Genomic DNA, 25,240 nt, shown 5'->3' on the forward strand with positions numbered 1-25,240 from the left:
GTCCTTTACAAACTGTTAAAACATACATCTTTTTTTCTTTTACTTTATTTATTTTTTTTTACATTTTTCTTATTTTCAAAACTACTATCTTAATAATAAGTGTCAAATCCATTTATTATTAAAAATTAAATAAAAGCAATAAATAATGAAAAACAAAATTAAGGAAGGGGGAGAAAGAAGAGAGAAGAAAGTATCAAATCAAATCAAATCAAACTTTATTTATAAAGCACTTTTCATACAAAATGCAACACAAAGTGCTTTACAGTGATTAAAAACAGTCCCGCATTTCCAACCACCCAACCACCCACCCACCAACCCAACCCCCGCACCCCCAACCCCACATAGTCAAACAACCCAAACACACACTCACATACACACAAACATGCACACACACACACACACACACACACACACACTCACACTCACACGCTAAAATACATAACCGGACACAATAAAATGTGAAAAAAAAAAGTAGTCTAAAGTCCGAGGTTTTAATGATTTGCAGTATTTCCATAAACGAGCCCCATTTCTGTTCAAATTTGCCCTTAGTTGTTTAAAGCATGAAGTTAACAGTGGACACACCAGAGTGCATCAAAGATGTGTTTAGGCAAACCCTCTGCTTCAGGGCTATGAACAAACCAAAAGTGAGCTGTACAATAGGCTGCCATTCATAATGACATATCCACATTAGACTCCAGAGGTAGGGACACGCAAGTCATAACTTGGACATGAGTCAGACCTGAGTCACTATTTTTATGACTTGAGACTTGACTTGATAAAATGGACTAAGACTTGGGACTCGACTTGGACTTAAAGGTCAATGACTTGGGACTTGACTCGGACTTGAGGCCTGAGAAGACTTGAAAAGCACTTTTAAATATTAATTCTTTCTGTTCTGACAGTAGTGATTCACACTAATGATTCACACACACACTTGTCAAGACATTTAAAAAGGAAAAATAACAAAATTAATTTCTACAACTCTCCTATACTCTATAAATATTCAAATATAAATATACCGTAACTTTTTAAAGTACAGTTTAGTGTAAAATTCATATAAATTGCAAAAATCTAAGCTATATTTAGTACTTTGGTTTAAAGACTTGAAATGACTTGAAGCTCAAAGCTGATGAACTGGACTTGACTTGGACTTATGGGCCAGTGACACGAGGCTCGACTTGACTTGGGAGACTTGAGACTTACTTGAGACTTGCAAAACAATGACTTGGTCCCACCTCTGTTAGACTCCAAGAACAAAAGTGGATTCTTTCCCATGATCCACTCTGACAAAGGGACCTTGTAAAAACAATACACCACGTGCACAACCTAGAGGAATAGTGGAAATACTATTTTTGCTTCAATCACTCCTTAGTGTCCTCTTAATTAAAACTGACCACTTTAATTTGACGTGAGCAAATGACTCTTTTAGACCTGCTGTCTAACACAGTTAACGGGGAGCTTAATGAATTGTAGTTGATCTTTCTCACTGTAGTAAATGGAAGGACAAATCGCTCGCGCATTTTATGGGAGTGATTTGATGCACTTAAACCTGTAGGCCTATAGGACTGTCTGGAAACCAACTGGCGAGGCAGCCTATAGGAGGGATGATCATATGGAGGAGCACCCACTGGTGTAGCTTTCTTTGTGTGGTTTTATTTTATATGCTACGTTTTATATAACATAAATGACTCTGAAATAGCCTATGTAATTTCTGTGGCATGTTGAAGTTCCCCTACCAAACACACACACACACACACAGAGGAAATTGCTGCAGTTTAACATGGCCACTTGTTATAGGCTAAAGTGATGCTATTAAAAGTATAATTGTCTTCACTCGTGTGTGCGTCCTTGCTTTCTTCGCTTCTCTCCTGACCAACGAGGAGCAGCCTGAGTTCCCCGCCGCGTAACCCAGCCCCTCGTGACTCCGCCCCCTTCAACTCAGATGTGGATGCGAGAAAAAGGGCCAGCAACAATGTGACAGACAACACAGCCCCTTGCTCTGCTCTCCTCGCCGTAGTAGTGGATATCTCCTCAATGAAGTACGTGCCGAGGCGATCCACCGTGGTCCGCCTTCTCCGCGTGCAACCGAGCGAAATGCACCGAGCAGCCGCGCGATCTCCAGCGGCAGTGGCACGAGCAGCATCCCGCGAGGAGCAGCACAGTTTTTAGGTAAGGGCTTTGTTCGCCTTTGCGCAGGATTTCCATTCAGTCTTTGCATGTGCTCCTTTCATTATGCGCGCTTTGTGCAGGACACGGAGCGCGAACGTGAGTATAAAAATACTGGCGATGAACGATGCCATATTTTTGGTTAATGTAGCCTTAACACGCGGGTGGTTGGGTGAGATTTGAGGTTTTATTCCTTGGTTTAGCACAGTGAGGAGGTCCAAATATCAGTGTTTTTTGCCATTTGTCTCCAGTTCTGTGGTGCTCCGCTGAAATGGATTAATAAACATAAGCGGCGTGATAGCCCTTTGCAGCATTGTGTGTTTGCGATGCTCTCCTCTCCACATGCGTCTATGGAGACACTCTGCTCTCTGGAGTTCATTCAGTGCATTCAAAACTCAGGCCTTCAGCAACTTCTCCCATAGAATAATTGTGGGGCACTTTACTTATAGCCTATAGCCTACAGGTTCTATGGACCATTTATGATGATGTGTCTGTGTGTTATTATAAAAAAGCTACTTCGATAGCAATGCACCCCCATGCAAACGGCTGAAAACCACGTTTATAGTACTACATTATATGCTAAAGTGTGTGATATTATTACAATAAAAAACTAGTCCTTAACTCAGCTCATTGGATTGGATAGAAAAAAAGAAAATCCTCAAAAATGGGCACATATATAAATAATATATAAATAATAGCAAAAAATGATATTGCGCACAGTGTAATAACTAGGGGTGTGCAAAAATATTGAAATATCAATATATCGTATAGTTTAATGTGATGATACAGGACGTTGCGTTGGGTGCTGTATCGAAGTGTATTTTTTGGTTTACTAAAGTTTTACTAAACTAATTTGTTACAGAGCTACAGTTTTGCTGCTTGCTTAGAGGAAGGAAACTCGTTTATGTGACACATTTGACATTCTCACCATTTTGATTGAATAAAATGTGTGTGTTTCATATGAACTTGGCACAAGAAGTGGTTTAACAAAGACTTTTAGGCCATGATTTAGCTTTAATTTTTACTGAACCGTAGCAAATTTGAAATGTATCGTATCGAACTGAAAGTGCACTGTATCGAGACACTTCTTAATGATACCCAGCCCTAGTAATAGCATATTTCTGCTTACATGGAAACTGGATTTGGGTACTTCATTGTCATTGCACTTAACATATTATGGCCTGAACTGCAGTCTTCTCTTTGTAAAGCCTTTTAACGCACCAGTGTCAAAAGTGCTAATGTGTTGTTTGGATGTAGCAGGGGTTGCCATGCGTTGATCTTTTCAAGTGCCTCTAAGCCAGTTATTTGAAATGACCAAAGATTTCCAGTTTGCCGTTTCCCCTCAGTGTTACTTATCACCCTCAGGAAGCTGCAAAAACTCATTTGTATTGTAAAGAGCATTCACACTTATATATATTGTGGTCATTGAAATCAAAGCTTCATCATTTCAAGTTATTTTCTAGCAAATGGAAATTCTTCACACCAGCTGCTTGGGAATGTCATTTGTTTTGTTTCGAAGCCAGATGCATACGCGACATGCATATTTACACTTATATTTACATTCAGGTGCTTTCTGGATAGATTCTTGTTTTTGTTTCTCACAACATCTGCGTGCTAGGGTTTCCCACACCTCTTAATCACCATTCTATAAGGCTACTGCCACCTCTTCGTCTCCACAGCTGTTCATTGTCTGTAAAGTGTAGTCTGGTCCACCTCCTGTATTCAGACAGCACAGGTGTGACTGGTGATGCTACCAAACAATATTCCTCCCTACTCCTTTTCAGATCCGATCTCACAATACGCGTGATCATGTTTCTCTACGCTTCTCTTTTGATTGGAGTTTTTTCTGTCAGCACGGCCAGTTTGTGTTGCAGTTAGTAGGAGATACTCGTGTTGAAGAGAGCTGCCCATATTATACAGCAATGGCAGCACAGTTAGGGCTTGATTCTGACCACAAGGACTTCAATGGACAAAGGTGAGTAGAGAATTTTGTTCCATGAAATGCATTTGATGTAAGTTGTATTCCTGTATTTGCTAGCAGGAAATAAATCAGTTTACGGGGAAAATGACTACTCAGACTTGAGTTGAATGACTCATGTTTGGGCATTGAGCATATTGGATTTTTTTCTATATTATAATGTTATTTTGGCATTAAAACAGACCTGGAGGTGTGTTTTGTCCATTCACGCATGTTTAACACACACACCCTGCATATTAGGCTGAGTTCACTCAGACAGAAAACACTCTGTTCCCAACTTGTGATGTTATGTGGCCATACAGAAAGTGCTCCACTCTGTTTTTAAACTCCATACACCTTCAGTAGAATCATTTGAATGAGTTCAGACCTGGAATTTCCAATCTTTACTAAACAAAAGGTATAAAGGGAGCTGTTAACTTGAGGATTTTGAGCTTGGATATTCAGACAGACTAATAATAAAGGATTACTCAAACATGTGTAAATGAAACAAAAACCAACTCCAGGTTTGTTTTTGATCAGGTAACAACATTTTAACATAACTTAACATGACTTGTGTAAGTTTTCTGGTGGAGGATCCATCATCATGCTTTTCTCCATTAAGATGTTATTCCTTTGTCTCAAATGTCTCACAGTATGGCATTACACTGATATATCTTCACACAGATCAAACCAGACCAAGTTACAGGTCATATATGCTGAGGAAACAACCTAACTCACAACAGAATACGTGTTTTTTTTTGGGGGGGGGGTTTAGGTATTCTTGAGATATGAAACCACCAGTAATTTAATAAATGTGAAGTAAAGTAGGGCTGTTTAATGTCATACTGTGGAACATTTCATGCAAAGCAATGACATATCTATAAAAACAAGCAAGTGACGCTCCGCCACCTAAAAAGTAAAAAGTTACACAGTGCACCCTCTTCTACAAAACTGTGCACGATGTTGCATTGGAATCTACTTATTGAATGATTAATGTAAAAAGGGCTGTCCCAGATTTATTCTTTTGGCCCCATTGAGGCACTTGTGTGTGAAAGTGTGGCGGATACAAGCAAACCCAACTGAATTATGAGAAGTCTAATCAATGGCCAAGCTGTTTATAAATGACGCAGGCTTTTGTTTATACTGCTGTGTTGTTTGTGCCCAATTAACCACAAGAAATAAAGTAGATTCTGGGACAGCAGTGATAGAAGTGTCCAAGGACAATTTCGCAGGAATCATTCAGATAGATGTGCTATGCTCTATGTGGTTAATAGCTGCACACTGACTGTAGCACCTTTCAATATTTCAGGGCTGCTCGGAAACGTCACTTTGATTTAGACACAAGATGAAACTCCCCATCTCGAGAACAGGGTTAGATGTCGTGCCATATTAAAAGTTTGTAATTGAATATTAAGGGGTATGACAGCTACTTGAAGCATAGGCTGTTTCTAGGGACTTCGCAATCAATGGAAGTCGCAGTTTTCCTTTCCTGTGAGGAGGAGAAGCACTCAGGGACTTTTGAGCTGCTAAAAGATTCACTTAGCTGGTTGATGTTTTTGGCATGGTGCAATGTTGTCAGATGGTCATTTCTAACTGCCCCAAGAATCTTGTAAAAGAATTTAAAATGTTCCCTAATGCAGCTTGGTTTTCACAGTAAATCGGTCAAAGAGTTTGACAGGTTTTTAAGCCAGTTGCCCTTTCTGTCACAGCAAGCCCCACATATAACCCATAGTCTTTACTTAGAGCTAGATATAGGTATACATCTATATTGGTTCTAGACTTAGACTTTATTGACCCACAAGGGCTTCTGTGACCCTGCTGCCACTCTCTCAGGCACGCAGGGTGTGTCTGTTATTGACAGTTCTTTCTCTATAATTTCTATAATTTGTAATTGACACAGATATTTGATGTTTGGCATGTTGATATTGCAATTTACTGATATTTGACAATATATTGGCAGATATTATTTTAAAATCCATAACAAGGACATGGGCACAAAAAGAAGAATTCAGTCTTTGGTCTACTTTAATGTGTTTTGTTACTATTCATAATGCAACATGAGAGGAATCAAGATCTGGGTTAAATAACAAAAAGAAGAGAGTCAAGTGTCTGGATTTTTTAAATTTTTTATTTTTTTATTTCTTATTTAGCACCTTTCACTATATGATGCATGTCATAAAGGGCATTTTTCTCTCTAGTTTAAAAGCAGGTACAGGTAAAAATGACAAAATGTATTTTTAGACTTAGACAAACTTTATTGATCAACAAGGGAAATTATTTGGAAACATCACAATAAATATAATAGCATTTATATTTTTTTCTCTTTGTTAATAATAATAATAATAATAATAATAATAATACATTTAATATAAATTTGTCATACAATTGTGCAACCCATAGCCATATTTTTAGTCAACTACTCTCGTATTTCCATTTGTATGGACTAGTCTGTTTAAAAATATGTCATTTAAATATATCTCTGTGGAGCCCCTCAGATATCACTGACACAATACTGGAACCTATAAATCACCCATTCCTAGTGAACGTGCATGACAGATTTTTTGATTCTCTAACTTTGATTTAATTTGGTGAGATTATAACACTGATCACACGAGGGAGAATTCTATCGAAACGTTCAGCACAAGTTGCACAAAGTTGTTTACTTATATTTGTATTAGTCAGATAACCATTTCTGTGTACACCAGGACTTTTGCTAGGTAACAGTCATGGAAGTCCCCAGTGTGGTGCCAGGATTTCCAACAAGGAAGTGAAATTTTAAACCTAAAACATTGCCAAACTGGGAAAACAAGCTTAAACATTTTTGCAAAAATCTGTGCTTTAATAAAACTATAAGCAATCTTTGTCCTACCACACTACAAGCCAATACTAACCTTTTAAAGTTTTCTTGACTTGTTTGGTGGTCACTGCCCTCTAACTTCCCATCCACTGAGCTGATTTCTGTGCGCGCTCCATACTGTACATGATTACAGTATGAGGCTGGGCAGGAGGAGGTGGAGGTGTAATTTCAGCTGGCCACTAACCCACCAGAGCAGCAGTTATCTGAGCTCGGCCTTCCAAACGCCAAATCATCAGGGCCAGCTGTGCCTCTCACTCCTGGAGCAAGGGCACTCCGCGCCCATGTACTGCCCCAATAATTATAGTCATCTCCAGATTTAAAAGGTGTTCATTTATTTTATTTATTTATGGTTTATTTGAAGGGCTTTTAAACTATTCACCTAAAAGCAGTGGGATTATTGGTTGAAAAAGCAATAAATACAGTAAATTTGTCAGGAGAATCAAATATCAGAATATACACACACACATATTTCGCTGTGTATAACTTGGACTATTTTCAACATGAAATTGTGGTACTTTCTTTTATATTACTATGTGGCCTTATATCTATGTAATCCCTTAGTCATACAGGTAGTTCCATAGTGGTCCATGCGCTGTATCAGAACAAGTGTTAGACCGAATACCATTTTGAGTGTTACTCTGGCTTGAAAGTTCCAGTTCGAGCATCCCATTCTCTTGGTGGGAACATCCCCCTCCTCACTCTGGGTGCTCCCTTCTCTTGCGCGGCACACGGGTAGGTGCTGTACCCGGTAAAGGGGGGACATTTTCGTCAGCCTTTAGTCAGCCATGTCACGCACTGTGATGTATTGAGTTCAAAAATGAGCATTCTATATCATAATAAAATGAATTGTGAATATAGCGAGACCAAATGTCGGGTTTGGTTTATGCCATTTTGCAGATTCCTGAGAAGTAATTTGACACGCTGTATTTACTCTATGTGTGTATGTTTGAGACCACATCATTTTTGTATGTTTTGTTTGTATGTATGAACAAATGCGTTGAGATATTTTGTAACTTGCGTGTGTAATTAATACTATCTATCTAATTTTATTTATATATATATATATATATATATATATATATATATATATATATATATATATATATATATATATATATATATATATATATATATATATATATATATAATGTGTACAATTCAGGGGGAATTTCCAGCTTGGGGACCTTCCAGCCAGGGGGACTTTCCAGCTGATTTCCGTAAGACTATATATATTTCCGTAAGACTATATACTAGACTAGAATGCCCAAGATCATTCTAAATCTATTCAGGAAAGATTAATTTCTGTCCAGTGAATGTAGCTTTTTTGTATCGATACCTGCTCAAATGAGTATCTAGTTTTGATACTTGTTTTAGTATGGATTACTTTTTACAACCCTAGAGATAGATAAGTTTAATGCCATATTAATTTCTGACGCTCCACTCAAGAAGTTATTTAGTGTAGCATTGCGTAACTTCTCTGGTGGAGAGTCAAATGTCAAATGCTTTTCTCCATGGAGATGTTGTCGCTTTGTCTGGAATGTTCCATGGTATCACATTAAACATATCCATCTAGAGCATTTATTCGTTATGGGTGTCTCTATTTCTCAAAAACACAATAATTCCTTCTGTGAATAGGGACAACTCTCCACAGATTTGAATTATAATGTAGCGTAGTGCTGTAACCTGCTTGTCTTCCTTGTGATAGATGGGTTTAATCTATACTGTGGTGCATTCTAGACAAAGCAATAACATTTCCATGAAGACAAGCTGCTGGCGGACACTCCATTAGAAATGTTACGCAGTGCAGCTTTAAACTTGTGTCTTCTCTTGTTGTTGTGTCTATACGAGCAGTGGTGCTCTGAGCTGCTTAAGGAAGGGTAGCTTTCATAGTGGTGCTCCAATAAGCTGCTAATGACAGGCCCTGTTTAGCAGTAAGTGTCCAGGGGTCACTCAAGATTAGACATGCTAAGTACACTGGAAATGACTCTTTGCTCCAAGGTAAAGACTCAGTACACTTTAATGTGCGATTTTAATACACACAACTTTATCAGCATCATCTTGACTCAGTTGGAGAGGTTAGACAGGAAATGTTTGTGTGTGGTTATGTGTACGTGTGAATGATGTTGATGATAATCTGACATCCTGTATTGCTGCTGACTATGTCTCCTTCATCTACCCATACAGTAAAACTAGAAAAGCACTCAGAGAGCGCAGACCTCCGCCAAGGACTACCCTCATTTTTTATATAAATTGCGATAAAATCAGTCTTCTGGATCAGATCCGGATCAGCCTTTGGAATATGAAAGAGGATCCCATTGTCCATCCCTGAGTCTAATTTCATGGGGTTTGGTCAATAATTTTTTTTGGCCCCATTTACCACAATGTTAACTAAAATTTCAAAGTGATCCAGAATCCAGGATTTCTTCCGGATCACCCCCAAAATGAAATCAGTTCTTCCTTTTCACATTTCCAACAAATCCTGAAAATTTCATCAAAATCGGTCCATAACTTTTTGAGTTATGTTGCTAACAGACAAACAAACAAACAAACAGACAAACGCCGGCAAAAACATAACCTCCTTGGCGGAGGTAAATATTGTGTCTAATATCTGCAACAGCTGTAATCTTTTTAGTGCCTTTTAATTTAAACAATTGAACTGTATAGTAGATAATAAGCAGAGGTTACATTAGGTATACAAAGGATATTCATTTGCGTATTATTTCTTCCTAAAACTTCATACAAAACTACGGATGCACCAATCCATCTTGTTCAGTACCAATACCGATATCAACACTTTGGCTTTAAGTATGATACCCAATATTACCCGATACCAGTGAAGTAGGGGTGTATCGATATCCAGGTCTGACGATACGATATTGTCACGGTATAAACCTCACTGTACAATATTTATTGCGATATCATGGGAAAGCTCACGATATGGTGGGGAGGCTCGCGATTAGGGATGTAAAAATGTCCAAATCTCTTATGATATTTACACAATATTTTCACGAAATACATCTCACGGTACGATATTTAGTGCAATATTTTGTAAAGGCTAACAAAACTGTTAATATGCTACTTTTCTTCTTAAAATTCCTTGACAAGATTTTATCTAAAGAACTAAGACTTGAAAGTGTTTAGAACAGTTTTTTCTTCATGTAGTCAGCACTGAAATGGAGCAAAGGATCATGGTTTATGTAGTTCCCTTTGTCTTGTTTTTTTTTTTATTGCTGCACCATAACTCATAATTTAAGCAAAGAGAGTTGTAATTTGATATATTGTAATGGCCAACGATATTATTGTGAGAACTTTGACGATAGGATATCAGGATATTTTGGTTATTGTTACATGTATAACTAAAAGTTCAAACACAGTGAGATTAAATGTATGTAATAAGACTATTTACAAGGATATTGGACCAGGATATTGTCTTAACTGATATCATGGAACTGATACCCTATGTTTTCAATATCAGTGCAGATATTCGATGCTAGTGTCAGTATCGGCGCATTCCTAATAAAAACTGAAAAAAAAAAAAAAAAAAAATGTATCTAAAAGAGTTTAACAAAAAGACTAAAAGTGCACAGATGCATGGAATATTTAAAAGTGCAGTATGTAACTTTTAGGTTGGGGGTCCGTCACCTGCTTGTTTCTATTGATATGTCATTGCTCTGCCTAGAATGTTCCACTGTATTAGATTATAGGTTTAATACCATACTGTGAAACATTTCAGACAAAGCAAAAACATCTGCATGAAGGTATTTGAGTTAGGGGTGTCAAATTATCACGTTAATTGCGATTAATTAATTACAGTCATATTTAGCGCGTTATGTTTTTTAATCGCGTTAATCTCATTTTTAATCTCTAACTTTACTGTTTCTGAATGCGAGTTGCTTTATTATAAAACCTGTTTTTTTATGTGTTGTTGGGACAACAACACACACACACACACAAAACACATTTATACACTTTTTTATTTCGGTAATTCCACTCATTGCCGGAAACCCGCACAAAACACGCGCAGTAAGAGCGATGTAAACGTCATGTTAACGTTGGCGGCACAATGGACGAGGTCGAAGAGCCAGTAGAACAGAGGCAGCAGTGCACAGGTAAAAACCCATTCGTGTCTTGGAAATTATTCTCCCGACGTGAAATATAAAAGAAAATAACAAATATAATATCGCCTACAACTTAAATGTCACTGGTGAAAACAACCTGCATAGGCTCATGATGTCTGCACTACTGTCCTATAGTGACCTGCCACATGAGGGGACACGCACACAAACACACACAAATACACACAAACACAAATACACACAAACACACACAAACCAACACACACCTTCATCATCGTCATTAACCTGAGAACGCGCGGACCACGTTTCCTTCCGTAGTTACTGCGTGGACACCGACGTGCTCCCGTGAGCCGCGTGTGGATCGTGTTTTCTCGCTTACGCTGCGTAAACCCGCGCTTCCTCCTGTGTGCCTCTAAACCAGAACTAACACCAAGACTAAAACCAGGACTAATCCAGTCCAGGACTAAACCAGGACTAAACCAGGACTAGAACCAGAACTAAAACCAGGTCTAAACCAGGAACTAAAAACCAGAACTAAAACCAGAACTAAAACCAGAACTAAAACCAGAACTAAAATCAGGACTAAACCAGGACTAAACCAGGACTAAACCAGGACTAAACCAGGACTAAACCAGAACTAAACCAGAACTAAAACCAGGTCTAAACCAGGACTAAACCAGAACTAACACCAGGACTAAAACAGGATTAATCCATTCCAGGACTAAACTAGGACTAAAGTAGGACTAAAGTAGGTCTAAACCAGGACTAAAACAAGGACTAAAACCAGTGATCTCATATATAAAGCATTTCTCTATCAATAATATTTTTAATATGGTTAAGGAAAGACTGGACTTTTTATTGTCTTTAAGTAGACAAAAGTTATTATGTTCAGATTTCCTCGTCTTTGCTACTTTACAGCAAACAGTTTCTTATTCATGGAGACTTGGGCTCAACAGCCAATTTGGAGAGATTTGTTAAACAATAAATGACTTTATAAAGTCACTTTTTTTAATCTATATCAGTCTTTTGATCTGCCACAATAATGTAATAATGAATTTAAATGAAAATACCTCAAATTGAAGGCTTTTCTCAGCAATTTTTAGGTGAGATTAAAATGAGATTAATTAGATTAATTAATTACAGATCATAATTAATTAATCTCTCAATTTTTTTAATCGCATGACAGCACTAATTTGAGTATTTGACAGACCCCCCACCAGAAAAGTTACATAATGCACCTTTGAATTAAAAATACACAAATTTGAACTACCTATTTGTATTTATTGATAGTCTGCTTTATTGTGCAGGTGGCAGATGTTCTCTCCTGTCTACGTCTGAGCCTATACCTGTATTTTATGATCCATCATGTGAGGTGTGTGGCTGTATTTCCTCCCAGGACCTTGCACTTGGCAGGCTGTCTTTGAGAGGGCCCTCTGCTCTCTGAAAGCCTATCATCAAAATGTACTGCACTCTGTGATTTATCAGAAATGGACGCGCAAAGGCCAGGATGACTCAAACGCTTCCTGGACACACACAGACATATGCATTAGCCTCTGTATTTACGGTTACTCGAACTCATCTGAATATGTGACATCCTGTGCTTTCTATGGATATACGCATACAGTATAGGCATATAATAATGCAGTTTTCTCACGGTTTGATCTGAATCTCTTTACATGGGTCATGATATCGAGGTTTATCTCAAATGTTTCACTAGCGCTGCAAATAACTTGCTTGCAATATGGTGACTGAGTGTTTATGAATAGAAAATATTTACAGATATAACACACTATGAAAGTCTGTTATTAATAAAAATCTGACATTATTTATTATTTTTTTGACATTTTGATTTAATAATTCCACTGTCTTTGATATCAAAAGGTGTGTATTAGAGTCTGTGTGGTTCAGATGATCAAAATACAAATATTTTTCATTGTCAGCTACTCATGATTTGTCCATTAATTGTTGCAACCCTAGCTTCCTCTATTATGTTTATGCTAATTAGTAATAAACATAGCTTTTAATTAAATCACACTTTCTTTTTCTGTTCAAAGAGCAAAGCCTTTGTAGAGCTTTTTTCCTCCGGGATTTGTAACATTAACATCTTTAGTATTGATACTATGAATGTGAAAATATGCTTTCTTTCTATCTTTGTGGTGTGTCTTTATAAACCTTTTTCAAGCTTGATTTAAAGGTACACTATGTAACATTTTGGCCCTTCACCTGCTTGTTGCTATGGATATGCCATTGCTCTGCCTGTAATATTACACAGTATGGCTTTAAACAGCCATACATTTATTAAAATACAGTTGGTTTAATAGCTCTAAAATACTTAGAAAAAAAAAAAAGCATGTGACCTATAACTTGGCCTGGCTTGGTCTCCAGATAGAAGATAGAAAGGTTTAATGCCATACTGTGAAACATTCCAGACAAAGTAATAACATGTCTATGAAGAAAAGCATTTGATGGACCCTCTACCAGAAAAGTCACACAATGCACCTTTAAATTGCTGGATACTAGTGCTTGCATTATGATCTGACACTTTCTCCTGTCTACTCCTCTTGTTCATGAATGAGTCAGAGTTTTGCTGCTGTGGCCCTAAATGAAACGCGTCCTCTGCCCCTGTAATTACGAGGGGCTCACACTTCACATGGAGAGCGTTCACAGGGAGGGAGAGCCCGTAATTGGAGGAGCCTGAACCATCTCCAGGTGTGCTCAAGCATTACGGCTATAATCGGGATGTAAATCTATCACTTCCTGTGGGGATTGTTTGAGTGAATCATCGCATTTGAAGGTGAAACGTTTGAATTGTGACTGTGTAAACAAAGATAAGCCGTGTGTTTGTTTAAAACCTAGCATAGGTGCAGGTGGTAACATCAAAACTTAGACTAAAATGGTAGTTGTGGTCTGGTTGTAATTTGTTAAGTATATTTTCTAACAGAGCTTGGCGTTGTTGTTTGTGGTGAAGTAGGGAGACTCTGATTATTACTTAGAACTATTCAAGTGTATTTTGTTTTTTCGGATCCATTGTTATTACAACACACCCACGTTTCTGGGAAGTTTTAAGTGCAATACACACAATAGGGCATGCCAGATGCCCTACCTTTGTTTTAAATGCCCTCTCCATGTGTCAGATGTCTACTCCCGTGTGTAAAATCCCCACCCTGTGTGTCAGACTCATTGTTTAATCATAGCGAATACTAGTTCCACAGTTTGTGGATGTGTTTTTAGACATCATTATTTTTACTATGCTCTGGCACACACTATAACCATAGTTCAGGAGTGAATTTTCCACTACTGAGACTGTGTGAAAGACATCTACCTCACTGCAGTTCCCTGTAATGATTCCATGTAGTCACTTCCCTGAACAAGATTAATGACTTTCTGAGTAGATCTTTGCAGAAAACTCTACATTTTGCCTGGTTGATATGATCAGTGCTGTGGCTGCAGGAGGATGGACAGGACAAGCCTAATTGAATTCTCAGCAGGATTTGTCTTTAATGGAGTTAGGACGTTCCAGTTTGACCTTGATGGAGCAGTATTAGAGCTGCGAGGAGCCCACCCTCAAATGTGAAAGCCAGTGTATCATGAAGATTAAAGTAGTATGTGTGTTTGAGTATGTGTGTGAAGGATCTCATCAGAGGACGCTTTGGGAGTGTTCGTAGCTAACTAATGAACCTTTTGCAAGTCCTTTTGCTTGACTGTTACTACAAACTTTCTCCAAGCCATTTTTTTTTTTACCACAAACCTTTAACAGAGCTGTGTAGTCACATTTTGTGCAAATATGTATTCAAGTGTTAAAGGGCCCGTATTACCCTATTTTCTGTTATCATGTTGTTCCCTCATCAAAAACGGACCTGGAGTTGTGTTTTGTTTCATTCACACGTTTAACACACAAACAGTGAATATTTAGGCTGAGTTCTTCTCTCAAACTCTCAAATGTCTCTGTTACACCTTTTGATGTCATGTGGTAATACAGAAAGTTCTCCACTGTGTTTTTAAACTCCAGACACCTTCACTAGAATCATTTGGATAATTTCAGACCTGGAATTGCCCATCTCTACTTGAAGGTGAAAGGTAGCTGTTAACTTGAAAACTACCTCTTCGTGATATCACAAGGTGGAACAGAGCATTTTGAACTTTAGAGATGTTCACAGACCAATAATAAAGGGTTACTCAAACACAACTCCAGGTATGTTTTTGAGGAGGCAACAACATCATAACATGGCTTAAACCTCACAATAAACCATTTTGTGTAATATAGGACCTTTGAAAGAGAATGATCAAACTGACGTCCATAATCCATTGACACCAACCTCTTGCTATTTTTATTGCTATTTATTTAGAATTTATGATAACAATTTATAGTTTTTACTCCTTGTTATTATAGTATATTGTATGTGTGAGTGAGTAATTGCCCTTGTGGATCCATAAAGTTTGTCTAAACTCTAAGCCTAAATCTAAGTCTAAAACATTTATTGTAGATTACACCTCACCATTTTATTAGTTAATCTCAGTACTAGCGTCATAGTAACTCAAATCCAATGACATTAATTCCTGGGAGCTCCTCCAGGCTCACTCCGGGCACAAAGAGGCATGCCTGGCTCAGATGTCCTTCAAGTGCCCTGCTCTCCCTGTGCCACTGAGATTAAGGAAGTGAAACCTAAACGGCCGTGACTCCAGTTTTACAATGTTATTGTGCCACAGTTGTGTGCAGTCATGTGATGGAGTGGGTGGTTTTGATTGGCAGGTCAGGGCATGGCTGGAACAAGCCCTGTGTGCAGCGCCTCTTCTGCTCAACATGCACAGTGCCAGCGGTGCCAAGCTGGTACTGCTGCTAGAGCTACATTTGCATAGTTTAGTCTGCTTTTTGTCCAGTATTTTTAGTCAAAATATTGGGAGCGCAGTAAGAGTGTTTAGTTGGCTTGTCACGATAAATGCTCTATCTTTATAGACTTATCATTCAATACATGTTAGATGGAATTATCATTTTTGGGGTCAGTATTTAAAGTGGGTACATTTTCTTTGTACTAGTGGGGGTCTTTTTTTTTTTTTTTTTTACATTTGAGCTTTAAAAGGTTGAATTACAAATACAAACTAACTACTAAAGTGTTTCATTATGCTATTTATTTATTGCTTTGTTTGTTTTTTTTTTTTTTTTTTTTATTTTACTTCATTATACATGGAATAATTTTGTTGATAATTCTGCTTTAGGGCTATTGTGTCAGCGGCATAAATTTGTTTCAGTATTAACAAGTATTTAACAAGCATAATAGACTGAAAACCTATGTTATTGATGCACTGTACGCTCCTAGAAAGAACAGGCTCCCATCGGCCTCTATCATCACCACAGCCCATTGAAGCATAACATGGCCTAACATCTGCATGGAGACTTGAATGTAGGTCACTGTGAGGCAGATGTGGGGGAGGAAGAGGAAGGTGAGACTGGTAGTGAGAAGGAAGGCTCTCATTATGTCATCGTGTCAAAGTCTTGTGTAACCACTGATGTGTGAGACTCATTTACAGACAATAATACACGCTATACTTAGAAACGCCGCACTCCTGGCAGCAAGATGGATTTTCAATAAAGCCTGTGTGCTATATGGTCTCTTCCATATTTCCCCCCATCTTACCTCTAGATCTCACCAGGGAGTGCTGCATCACAAATCGACATCGGAGAGGCTTCTAATTGTTTTGTAGAAGCACCAGAGGACATACCTTTCTTGATATAGCAAGGATGACTGACAAAGATTGGAAGTAAATAGTGACAATTTGCTATGCAGTATCTCTAGTATTATATTCAATTTTGTGGTTCTGGTTCGGTCCATTTCTAGTCCTGGTTTAGTTCTGGTCTAGTTCAGGTAAAGTTCTGAATTTTGTTCCAATTTTAATATTGCAATTGAATCAAAATTGCAAATCACAAAGACTGAATTTTTTAAAGTACTATAATTTCCGGTAACACTTTATAATAACTACACCTTATTTAGCCTTAATAAAGCATGAACAAAGCCTTAATTAATAATGAGTCATGTACTAACTACTTAATTACTGTCTTACTTAGCACTTAACTTGCACTTAATTCACCTGTGCTGTAAATAGTTACTCATAATTATTTCTTCATGTTAGAAAAGCTCTCAAAAAGACGTAACTAACAGATAATAGCTGCCGGAATTATCATTGCATTGCATTATTAGTAAATCAATCTCTCATAGCTTACTAATCATTAATAAATGCTCAAATGTGTACTTAAATATAATGTTTGGTTCAAATGGTTAGTTCATGAGTAATTAAGAATAAAATAATTATGAGTAACTATTTACGGCACAGGCGAATTAAGTGCAAGTTAAGTGCTAATTAAGGTAGTAATTACGTAGTTACTAAGCGTTACTCAATATTAATTAAGTATTTGTTCATGCTTTATTAACGCTAAATAAGATGTAGTTATTATAAAGTGTTACCTAATTTCCTCCACAAACAATAAAATATCCTGTCTTATTCTGCCTTAAAATGCTAACCCTGTAGTTTAGATCTGTAAAAACATGTTCTAAAATGCGCTTCTTGTATTTGTCTTAGTCTTTTTTTTTCTTTTTTTTTACTGGAATTCTGGAAGTGCTTAACATGTATACCTTTGAACAGAATTCTGTTATTAAAACATAAATCACAAATCTAAGCACAGTGCTTTGTAGATTAGATATTTTCCCAAATCTATTATCCACTCCACCCAGCCGTGATTAAGACCGTCTGTTTTACGCGCGTCACTGGTCTGCTCTTATGATATAATCTAATGTATTTATTGCAGTAAGTGTATTCATACATTTGAGGTGTAATTTTTTTGCCTTTTGCATCACTACAGATTTTCTTATGTCTCTTGTCAGTTGTACACATTAAGCTCTGTCTTCTGTTAACAGCTGCTTTTTGAGGGCTGCAGAATGGTGGTAAAGGGCAGTGGACTCAGTGGAGAGTTCACTCTTCTAATTACCGGTGCTGAGATGTAATGTCCGATGTGGTAATAACAGGAGTCCCTCTGGGGCTCAAACCTGCGGCCTTGTTAACTCACATAGAGACCATTTACTGTGAATACGCCTCCCCCTCCTCTCTGTTAACACAAAATGACTCCTGATATCTCAAACTCTCTGAAGATCAAGTTTCTCATCTCTGAAAATGTGTCCACAACCGCAGAAATGTACAATATGAGAAAGCTGCAGAGTGTTATGGCTCCTTGGTTAGAGCTATCAGGCTACATGGGCCTAAACACATTATGAGATCAATAACAGTGTGTCAGGGAATGCAATGTGAGAGTCATTTTAAAGCGAAAAGGATTTATCCAAGGATCCGATTACTGAAGGGAAACTGCACATCCATGTTTTATTGGAGGGACATCTTCTAATCAGTCAGACTTTTCTTCTGTCTGAAACATGTAACTGAATAATTTACACGGTTACAGTTTGTCTCTTGTCTGTGTGACAGTGAGGGCAGCGGTTTAGTGACCGCACAGTTTTCACTCACCAAAGGAGTTTGATCTTAGCTCTGACTAGAACATGCTGCCCTTATGTCCTTGGGCAAGACGATGAGTGAATGAGTACCTGGTGAGGGGCAGAGGACACAGGTTGGCAGTCTCGCTTCTACTGAAGAGAAGTAGCAAACCATCACCAAGGTTGGACTGAATGAATAATGCATGAAACTGTTAAGCAACTTTGAGAGTTTGGGGGTAAAGTTATTTATTGATGTAACATGTTTAATTTAGGCACATCTACCGCCCACATGACAGTTTAATCATGTTTCCCTGCAAGTAATGTATGTAACGCAGTAATAAAAAATCCTCATTCACTTTATGTCCTCTGGCATTGGATATAATATTAAACCTGGCTGGTGTGTAGAGAACGCAGTCTCTTGATTAGATTCATTTAAGTCACCAGGATCAATACCCAGTTGTGAAATAGCAGCACTTCACCCGAGCTTTACTATGGAGATACATTTTCTGACTTGATTTGATTGTGGCCCTTTGAGCTTATTTGGCCTATTGAGGAGACGATTGACTGTAGGGCTGCAGGGTTAATCACAAACAAATCCAATCGCAGTCTGTACGATGGCAATAAGCAGATGGCAAAAGCTGCAGTCATTCAGAAGATGTATTGCCCACTGCAAACAACCAAATATGCTGTTTCCATATTAGGGGTGTGCAAAAAAATCTAAATATTTATATAATGGGATACTATATTTGGTGATACAGTATCGATATCATGGCCTGCTATATCAATATATCGCCAAGAGGATTATTTGATATCTTTTTGGTATTTTTTGGTGACTGTATGACAATTTTGTTACTTATTCAGTGGAAGTTTATGTAATACACTTGATATAGCCGCAGTTAAAATTTTCAGATAGATGCATTTCATAGGAAGTGGTTTAACAAAGAAATATTGTTGCTTAAATGTGTTGGGTTCTTAAAAAAACACAATATGTTACAGAGTATCATGTGCAATATATAGAATATCGCATGTATCGCCATATCGTCATAATATCATATTGTAAGCCGTGTATCATATTGAATCGAATTGTGAGGGATCCTGTGATTGCCAGCCCTACTCCACTTTATGTTATATAATATTCTAACCCTGTATTTTAGACCTATGCGTGTTCTCTTTGGTCCCAACATAACAACAATCTTGTGAGAAAGCCTGTCCCTTCTTTCGCTCTCATACAAATTGTGTTTAAATTAACAGTCTTTTTGTTTATATTCATCTTCTCCTCTTCCCTCTAATGAAGTCACTGATGTCTGGCGGCACAATTTCCCATTTCCATGCATTTCTCCAAACTGGCCTCCACCCCCTCTCCATCTGTGCCACACGTTGTTGTTGCATGCACTCAAGCTCACATCCTGATGACTGCCAGGTGAGGGCCAAGTCTGCGTACACACCAGGTCTCTGTTGGCCAGTGGTGCCTATAGAATCATTGGTTTGTGTCAGACTTTGCCGGGGGGCGAGCTGTGGGTTTTTTCTGTTGTGTTTGTCGAATATGGGGAAGAATCCATGTATCATTCTTTCATTCGTTTTTCAAAATAAAACCAAAAATAAGAAAACAAAATGAAAAAACAACAATTTTCTTCATTATCTGTCTCCATAATCAAAAAAACAAAAAAAAAAAAAAAAACGATAACGATTTGTTTTTTCAGTTTCCGATTTTGTGTTTAAATGAATACTGTAAAAAAAACGAATACTGAACCAGGACTAAACCAGTCAGTCCCGGTCCCGGTCTCGGTCCCGGTCTCGGTCCCGGTCTCGGTCCCGGTCCCGGTCTCGGTCCCGGTCTCGGTCCCGGTCTCGGTCCCGGTCTTGGTCTCAGTTCTGATCACTCAACAGTCTACACAAATCGTTATCCGTTTTTTCATTTTGGTTTTGGACACAAATAATGAAGAAAGTAGTTGCTTTATTTCGTTTTCTTATTTTTGGTTTTATTTTGAAAAATGAAATGAACAAATGTTACACGGATTGAGAAGCTATCCATCGGCCGCAATAACATAGCATTTTGAAGTCCGATATGTAATTGAAGAAAATACAAAACAATAAATTAGTTTTGATATTATCATTTATGCTATTGACACATTAACCAAAGAGCAAATTTAAACCACAAAAACTTTTCTAAATGTGCAGTGTTGTTAAAAAAGAAAGAGCTGCAATTAATAAACTGCAAAATTAAACACTCGAGCACTTAGTTTGCATCTGTAATGAGTCATAAAAGTAATTTATCCAACCTTTTACAGCTCAAATATCATATAGTCAAAAAATAATAATAATAAAAATCCCAGTAATGCTAAGAAAATTTATACACGATAAGTACTGACCACAAAAAACGTTCCAGCTTTCATATACTGAGTGAAGTCTGTATAGTAATTATCGTGACAGGCCTAACTATCCACAATTTCTCAGGTCTTAAAAAGCATATTTATCACATTCTACCGAACATTTGACTCTTGTGTTAAAGGCATAATAGATGTCTTCTCTAGACCTGTCATAATAATTACTATATCAGCCTATCATTGAATATAAGAAAGCTGGAACTATATATTTTGGAGCTCAGTATTTACCGTGTACATTTTCTTTGCATTAGTGTTAGTTGTTCTTATTTTATTTGTAATGTGATAAGATTTGAGCTGTGGCAAGTTGCAGAAGTATCTTCTGTGGCTAATTATTGTTTCATTCTGCCATTTCCTTGCTGCAGCTCAGGTCTTTTAATGATACTGTCTATTTAGATAATGGTGTACTGGAATTGGTTTTATTTTTATTGTGTCAGTGACATAAAGTAGTTTCAGTATTATTGTTAATGGCATTATATATCTGTAGCGCTATAAATATCGTGCTTCGAGGTTTGTGACTGTGACAGGCCTGTTCCTCTTCTGGTTATATTTCCTTTTCATCAAGGTCTGTTTGTTCAATTATACAGTATTTGACATCATCTGAGTTACATGCTTGTGTGTACAACTCTAGACAGATAGATTTTTAACTCAGATGTCCTTCCAATGCCATACTTTTTCATTTGGACTTACAACAGTTGTGCCTTTTAGAAGCATTCATCGCAATTTCGTAAACAGACAAAATTGCAAAACTCACAGTATTTTTTGGGAACATATGGTTATTTGCAAGCAAAATCTCTCTGTGGGGTCATATTACTGAAATGCGATTGTTAGCTTAGCTGCTTATTTTCCAATTTTCTGTCAGATGGTAACATTATGAACATAGGTCTGTCACAATAACAAATTTTGCTGTATGATAAATTGTTGAAGTAAATATAGGCGATAATACTGAAACTAATTTATGCCACTGACATAATAATCCTAAAGCAGTCTTACACCACAAAAACTACTCTAAATGTACAATATTATAAAAAAAAACACAAAAAAAAACATGAGCAACAGTAAATAAATAGTAGAATCAAACAGTACTTAGTTTGCATCTGTAATGATTCATAGTCAAGTTAGTAATGTAACCATCTACAGCTCAGATCTTATCATATAGACAAAAAATAACCAGACATTTCTCAGTAATGCAAAGAAAATGTACACATGTTAAATACTGACCCCCAAAATATATTGTTCCAGCTTTCATGTATTGCACAATAAGTCGATATAGTGATTATCGTTACAGGTTTATATGCACTTTGATTTCAAAATCTCAAATGTAATCTCGATCGCTTGTCAAAAAAATCACAAAGCATTCTGTTTCGATAATGTCCTAGTTTTTTCCTGTAGGGCTCGTTTCTATGTGGAAGATAAACTGTTCTTTTTACACATCTCAAAGGGTCTCTGAGGTGCACTGTGAGCATAAAACTGATGATGGTGGATTCTATTTCAAAGAATTGGGTAGCTGCAGTGAGGAGCTACTCAATCACCAGGTTTTTGCAGGATGTTGTTCAGTAAAGATGTGAGATTATGGAAAAGAGAATACTAATTGCCATCTCTCTATTTTGTAAGGATTGAGATTAGATTTGCCATATATTTGGGTTGGATGAGACAAGACACAAGGTTAGGTCCATGAGAACAGGATGAGATTTTGAAAGTATTCCTGTATATTTAAAGATTCAGTTTTCAATATTGACTTCACAATTTTTTATTTATTTGATTTTATATTCTTGTTTCTGTACTAATACTGCTTTTTGGAACTATAAGACTATCTATAAGAGTCAGACTGACTAACTGTAAGAGTTGTAACATGTGAGACTTTGTCTGCATTTGGATTGAACAAAAATGGTCACAAGAACGTATTCGCCATGTGTGTACATTCTTGTGTCAGATTTGTCTTGCAAAATCTTGTGGCGTAAGATCTTAAAACATCCCTAGAGATGTTTCGTTTTAGCAGATGTTTGTAGAGATCTAAAATAATTAGTACAGGATTTTTCTATAAAAAATATGTTCTATTATCTATCCGTTGAGATTTCATAATTGTGCCAACTCAAATTATTTTTTTGGTTTAACTGTGATACACTAGGCAGCTCTATTGTACTGTGAATTATCTTCTGAGAAAACTTCCATGTTCTACAGTGCCTGACCAGATGCAGATAACCACTGGCTCCCTCTGGTCCTCCCCCACTGGTTCCCTGTGGTGTTGCCCCGGTCAGTAGCCCTTGGTGTGGCCTGGGACATCTCAAATAAGAGCTCCCACTGCAGGGCCCACCTCCGCTGCTGCGGGCATCCACAGACAGGAAACTGTAATTAGGACAAGAGTCGAGACCTCCCCCCTTCGCCCCGTTCTCTGGAGAAACGCTCCCAGATTGAGAGCCAGAACTTATAATTACCTGCGGTCGTAACTATTGCCCCCAAGTCCCCATTTATTCACGTTAATTGCACCAGCCATCAGTTATAAAATCCACTGGTACACTGTAAAACTCTTGTGTTGATTCTACAGTGTTTTAATAGAGTTGTATTTTAATAGAGTTGTATTTTTAATTTGAATACATAAAGTTGTTTGTGCAGATGGGTTTGAGTTCAGATCATTGTAGCAGTATTACAGCTGTGCCCACACACACGCACGCACACATACACACACACAGAGATACACACAGAGATACACAGAAGAGCAGAAGCATCAGTCAAAGCCCGTATTTTTTTAAAGCTTGAAATAAATGTGTTTCTTTAATAATTTAGAATTGGTTATACGCCTGGGTGATTTATCTTTTCAAGTTAAAGCTGACTCTGTTGTTGCAGTGAAATTTCAGAATATGGGAAAGTTGTAAATTTGGTTTTCCACAGTTAATAGTTTCGCTCTGTAAAAATTCTCAGTAAAATTGAAAACAGACAGGATCTTCTCTACAGGAGGTGTTTCAGCCGCACGTCTCCCAGCTTTACTAATTTGCTGCGTTCTTGTGTCCTCAGGGTGCTGTTAAATCCTGGGCCAGACGGACATGAAGGAATAATCTTGGTTTGGTGAGTTGTTTGTTTAGCTGTCATTCGGAGCTTTGTTTATTTTCGAAGCCTCACTCTGAGCTATGTCCTCTCTCTTCCAGGCCCAGGACTGACCTGAGGGCTGTGGCCTGGGACACTGGTGTTTGGGCCTGTGCATGTAAGCCTGTGATGAAGTCCAACATGAGGCAGTGGCGGCGGATGGTGCTGGCGGCCATGTTGGCGTGGGTGCTCCTCTTCCTGGGCCTGCTCTCGTACTTCCTGGACGCTCGGGTGGGGGAGCCGCTGACCTCTGCTGGCTCTTTACTGTCACAGCACCCCGACATCCGCCGCTTGGCCTCTATACAGGCCGCCATCACAGGCTTCAGACCTGAGCCCGTCACTGTGACCGCTCCGTACCAGGGAGAAGAGGCCAGACCAGGACCAGGCAACAGCTCCCCCACACCTGAGTCGAGTGTGGAGGGAACGCACACCCCCAACAGCGCCCCCTATGGAAGCCAAGAGGTCAGTCAACAGGATTATCTTGACCCCCAAAGTCTGGCTGCATGGTCCTCGTTTGGCACAGAGAACGTGGATGGTCCTGGAGCACACAGTCGAGACAGGACCTCCCAACAGAACATGGACTATCAGAACAATGTTAGCAACGTCCCCGAGGAAGAGGAGGAGGACGAAGACCTTGACAACAGACTGAGGGCCACAGCACGCCGAAGGTCTGGTGGAGACTCCAGAGATTTGGAAGAGTATTACTTCTCCAAGTCATACTCAGTGGTGCAGCGTTTGTGGAGGGGCAAAGTGTCTTCTGGGATGTTGAGTCCTCGTCTGCAGCGTGCCATGAAAGACTATGTGAGCTCCAACAAGCACCATGTCGTGTACAAGGGAGAGCGCCGACCAGCCCAGAGCCCCAAAGAACTGCTCTGTCAGATCAAGAGCCAGGCCAAGCTCGCCACTGTGGATGGGTCAGAGGAGCCCTTCAGGTCTCTGGGATGGGAGCGTCTGGTGCCCTCCCTGCCTCTGGAGCAGTTGCACAGACGTGGAGGTCCGGACTCTTTTAAAACCTGTGCTGTGGTCACCTCCGCTGGTGCCATCCTGCGCTCAGGTCTCGGCAAGGAGATTGGTAAGTCAAATGTGCTAAAATAATTCATAATTAATATACAGTGTAATTAGGTCACTTTCTGACTGTTTGTCCATGCATTATTTAGGATTGCACACAGATATACTAGTATATGTATCCACATTCATCAGGTTTGCAGCATTTTTCATTGTTCACATATTTCCTCATAAACAAATGCAGT

The 25,240-nt window shown here is 38.4% G+C and overlaps 1 protein-coding gene across 1 annotated transcript in view; it reads left to right on the forward strand.

Moving 5' to 3' along the window:
• The first annotated feature begins 1,960 nt into the window (after positions 1 to 1,960).
• Positions 1,961 to 25,240, forward strand: part of st6gal2a (ST6 beta-galactosamide alpha-2,6-sialyltranferase 2a) — a 47,157-nt gene continuing 23,877 nt past the window's right edge. Inside the window, 3 exon segments of the mRNA XM_020939101.2 lie at positions 1,961 to 2,169; positions 23,922 to 23,972; positions 24,053 to 25,062. Coding sequence (XP_020794760.1) covers positions 24,120 to 25,062 — 943 coding nt within the window. The 5' untranslated portion in view covers positions 1,961 to 2,169; positions 23,922 to 23,972; positions 24,053 to 24,119.

The sequence above is a fragment of the Boleophthalmus pectinirostris genome, unplaced genomic scaffold (genome assembly GCF_026225935.1).
Source record: "Boleophthalmus pectinirostris isolate CB_2022bp ecotype Guang Dong unplaced genomic scaffold, ASM2622593v1 HiC_scaffold_1, whole genome shotgun sequence".
Lineage (NCBI taxonomy): Eukaryota > Metazoa > Chordata > Actinopteri > Gobiiformes > Gobiidae > Boleophthalmus > Boleophthalmus pectinirostris.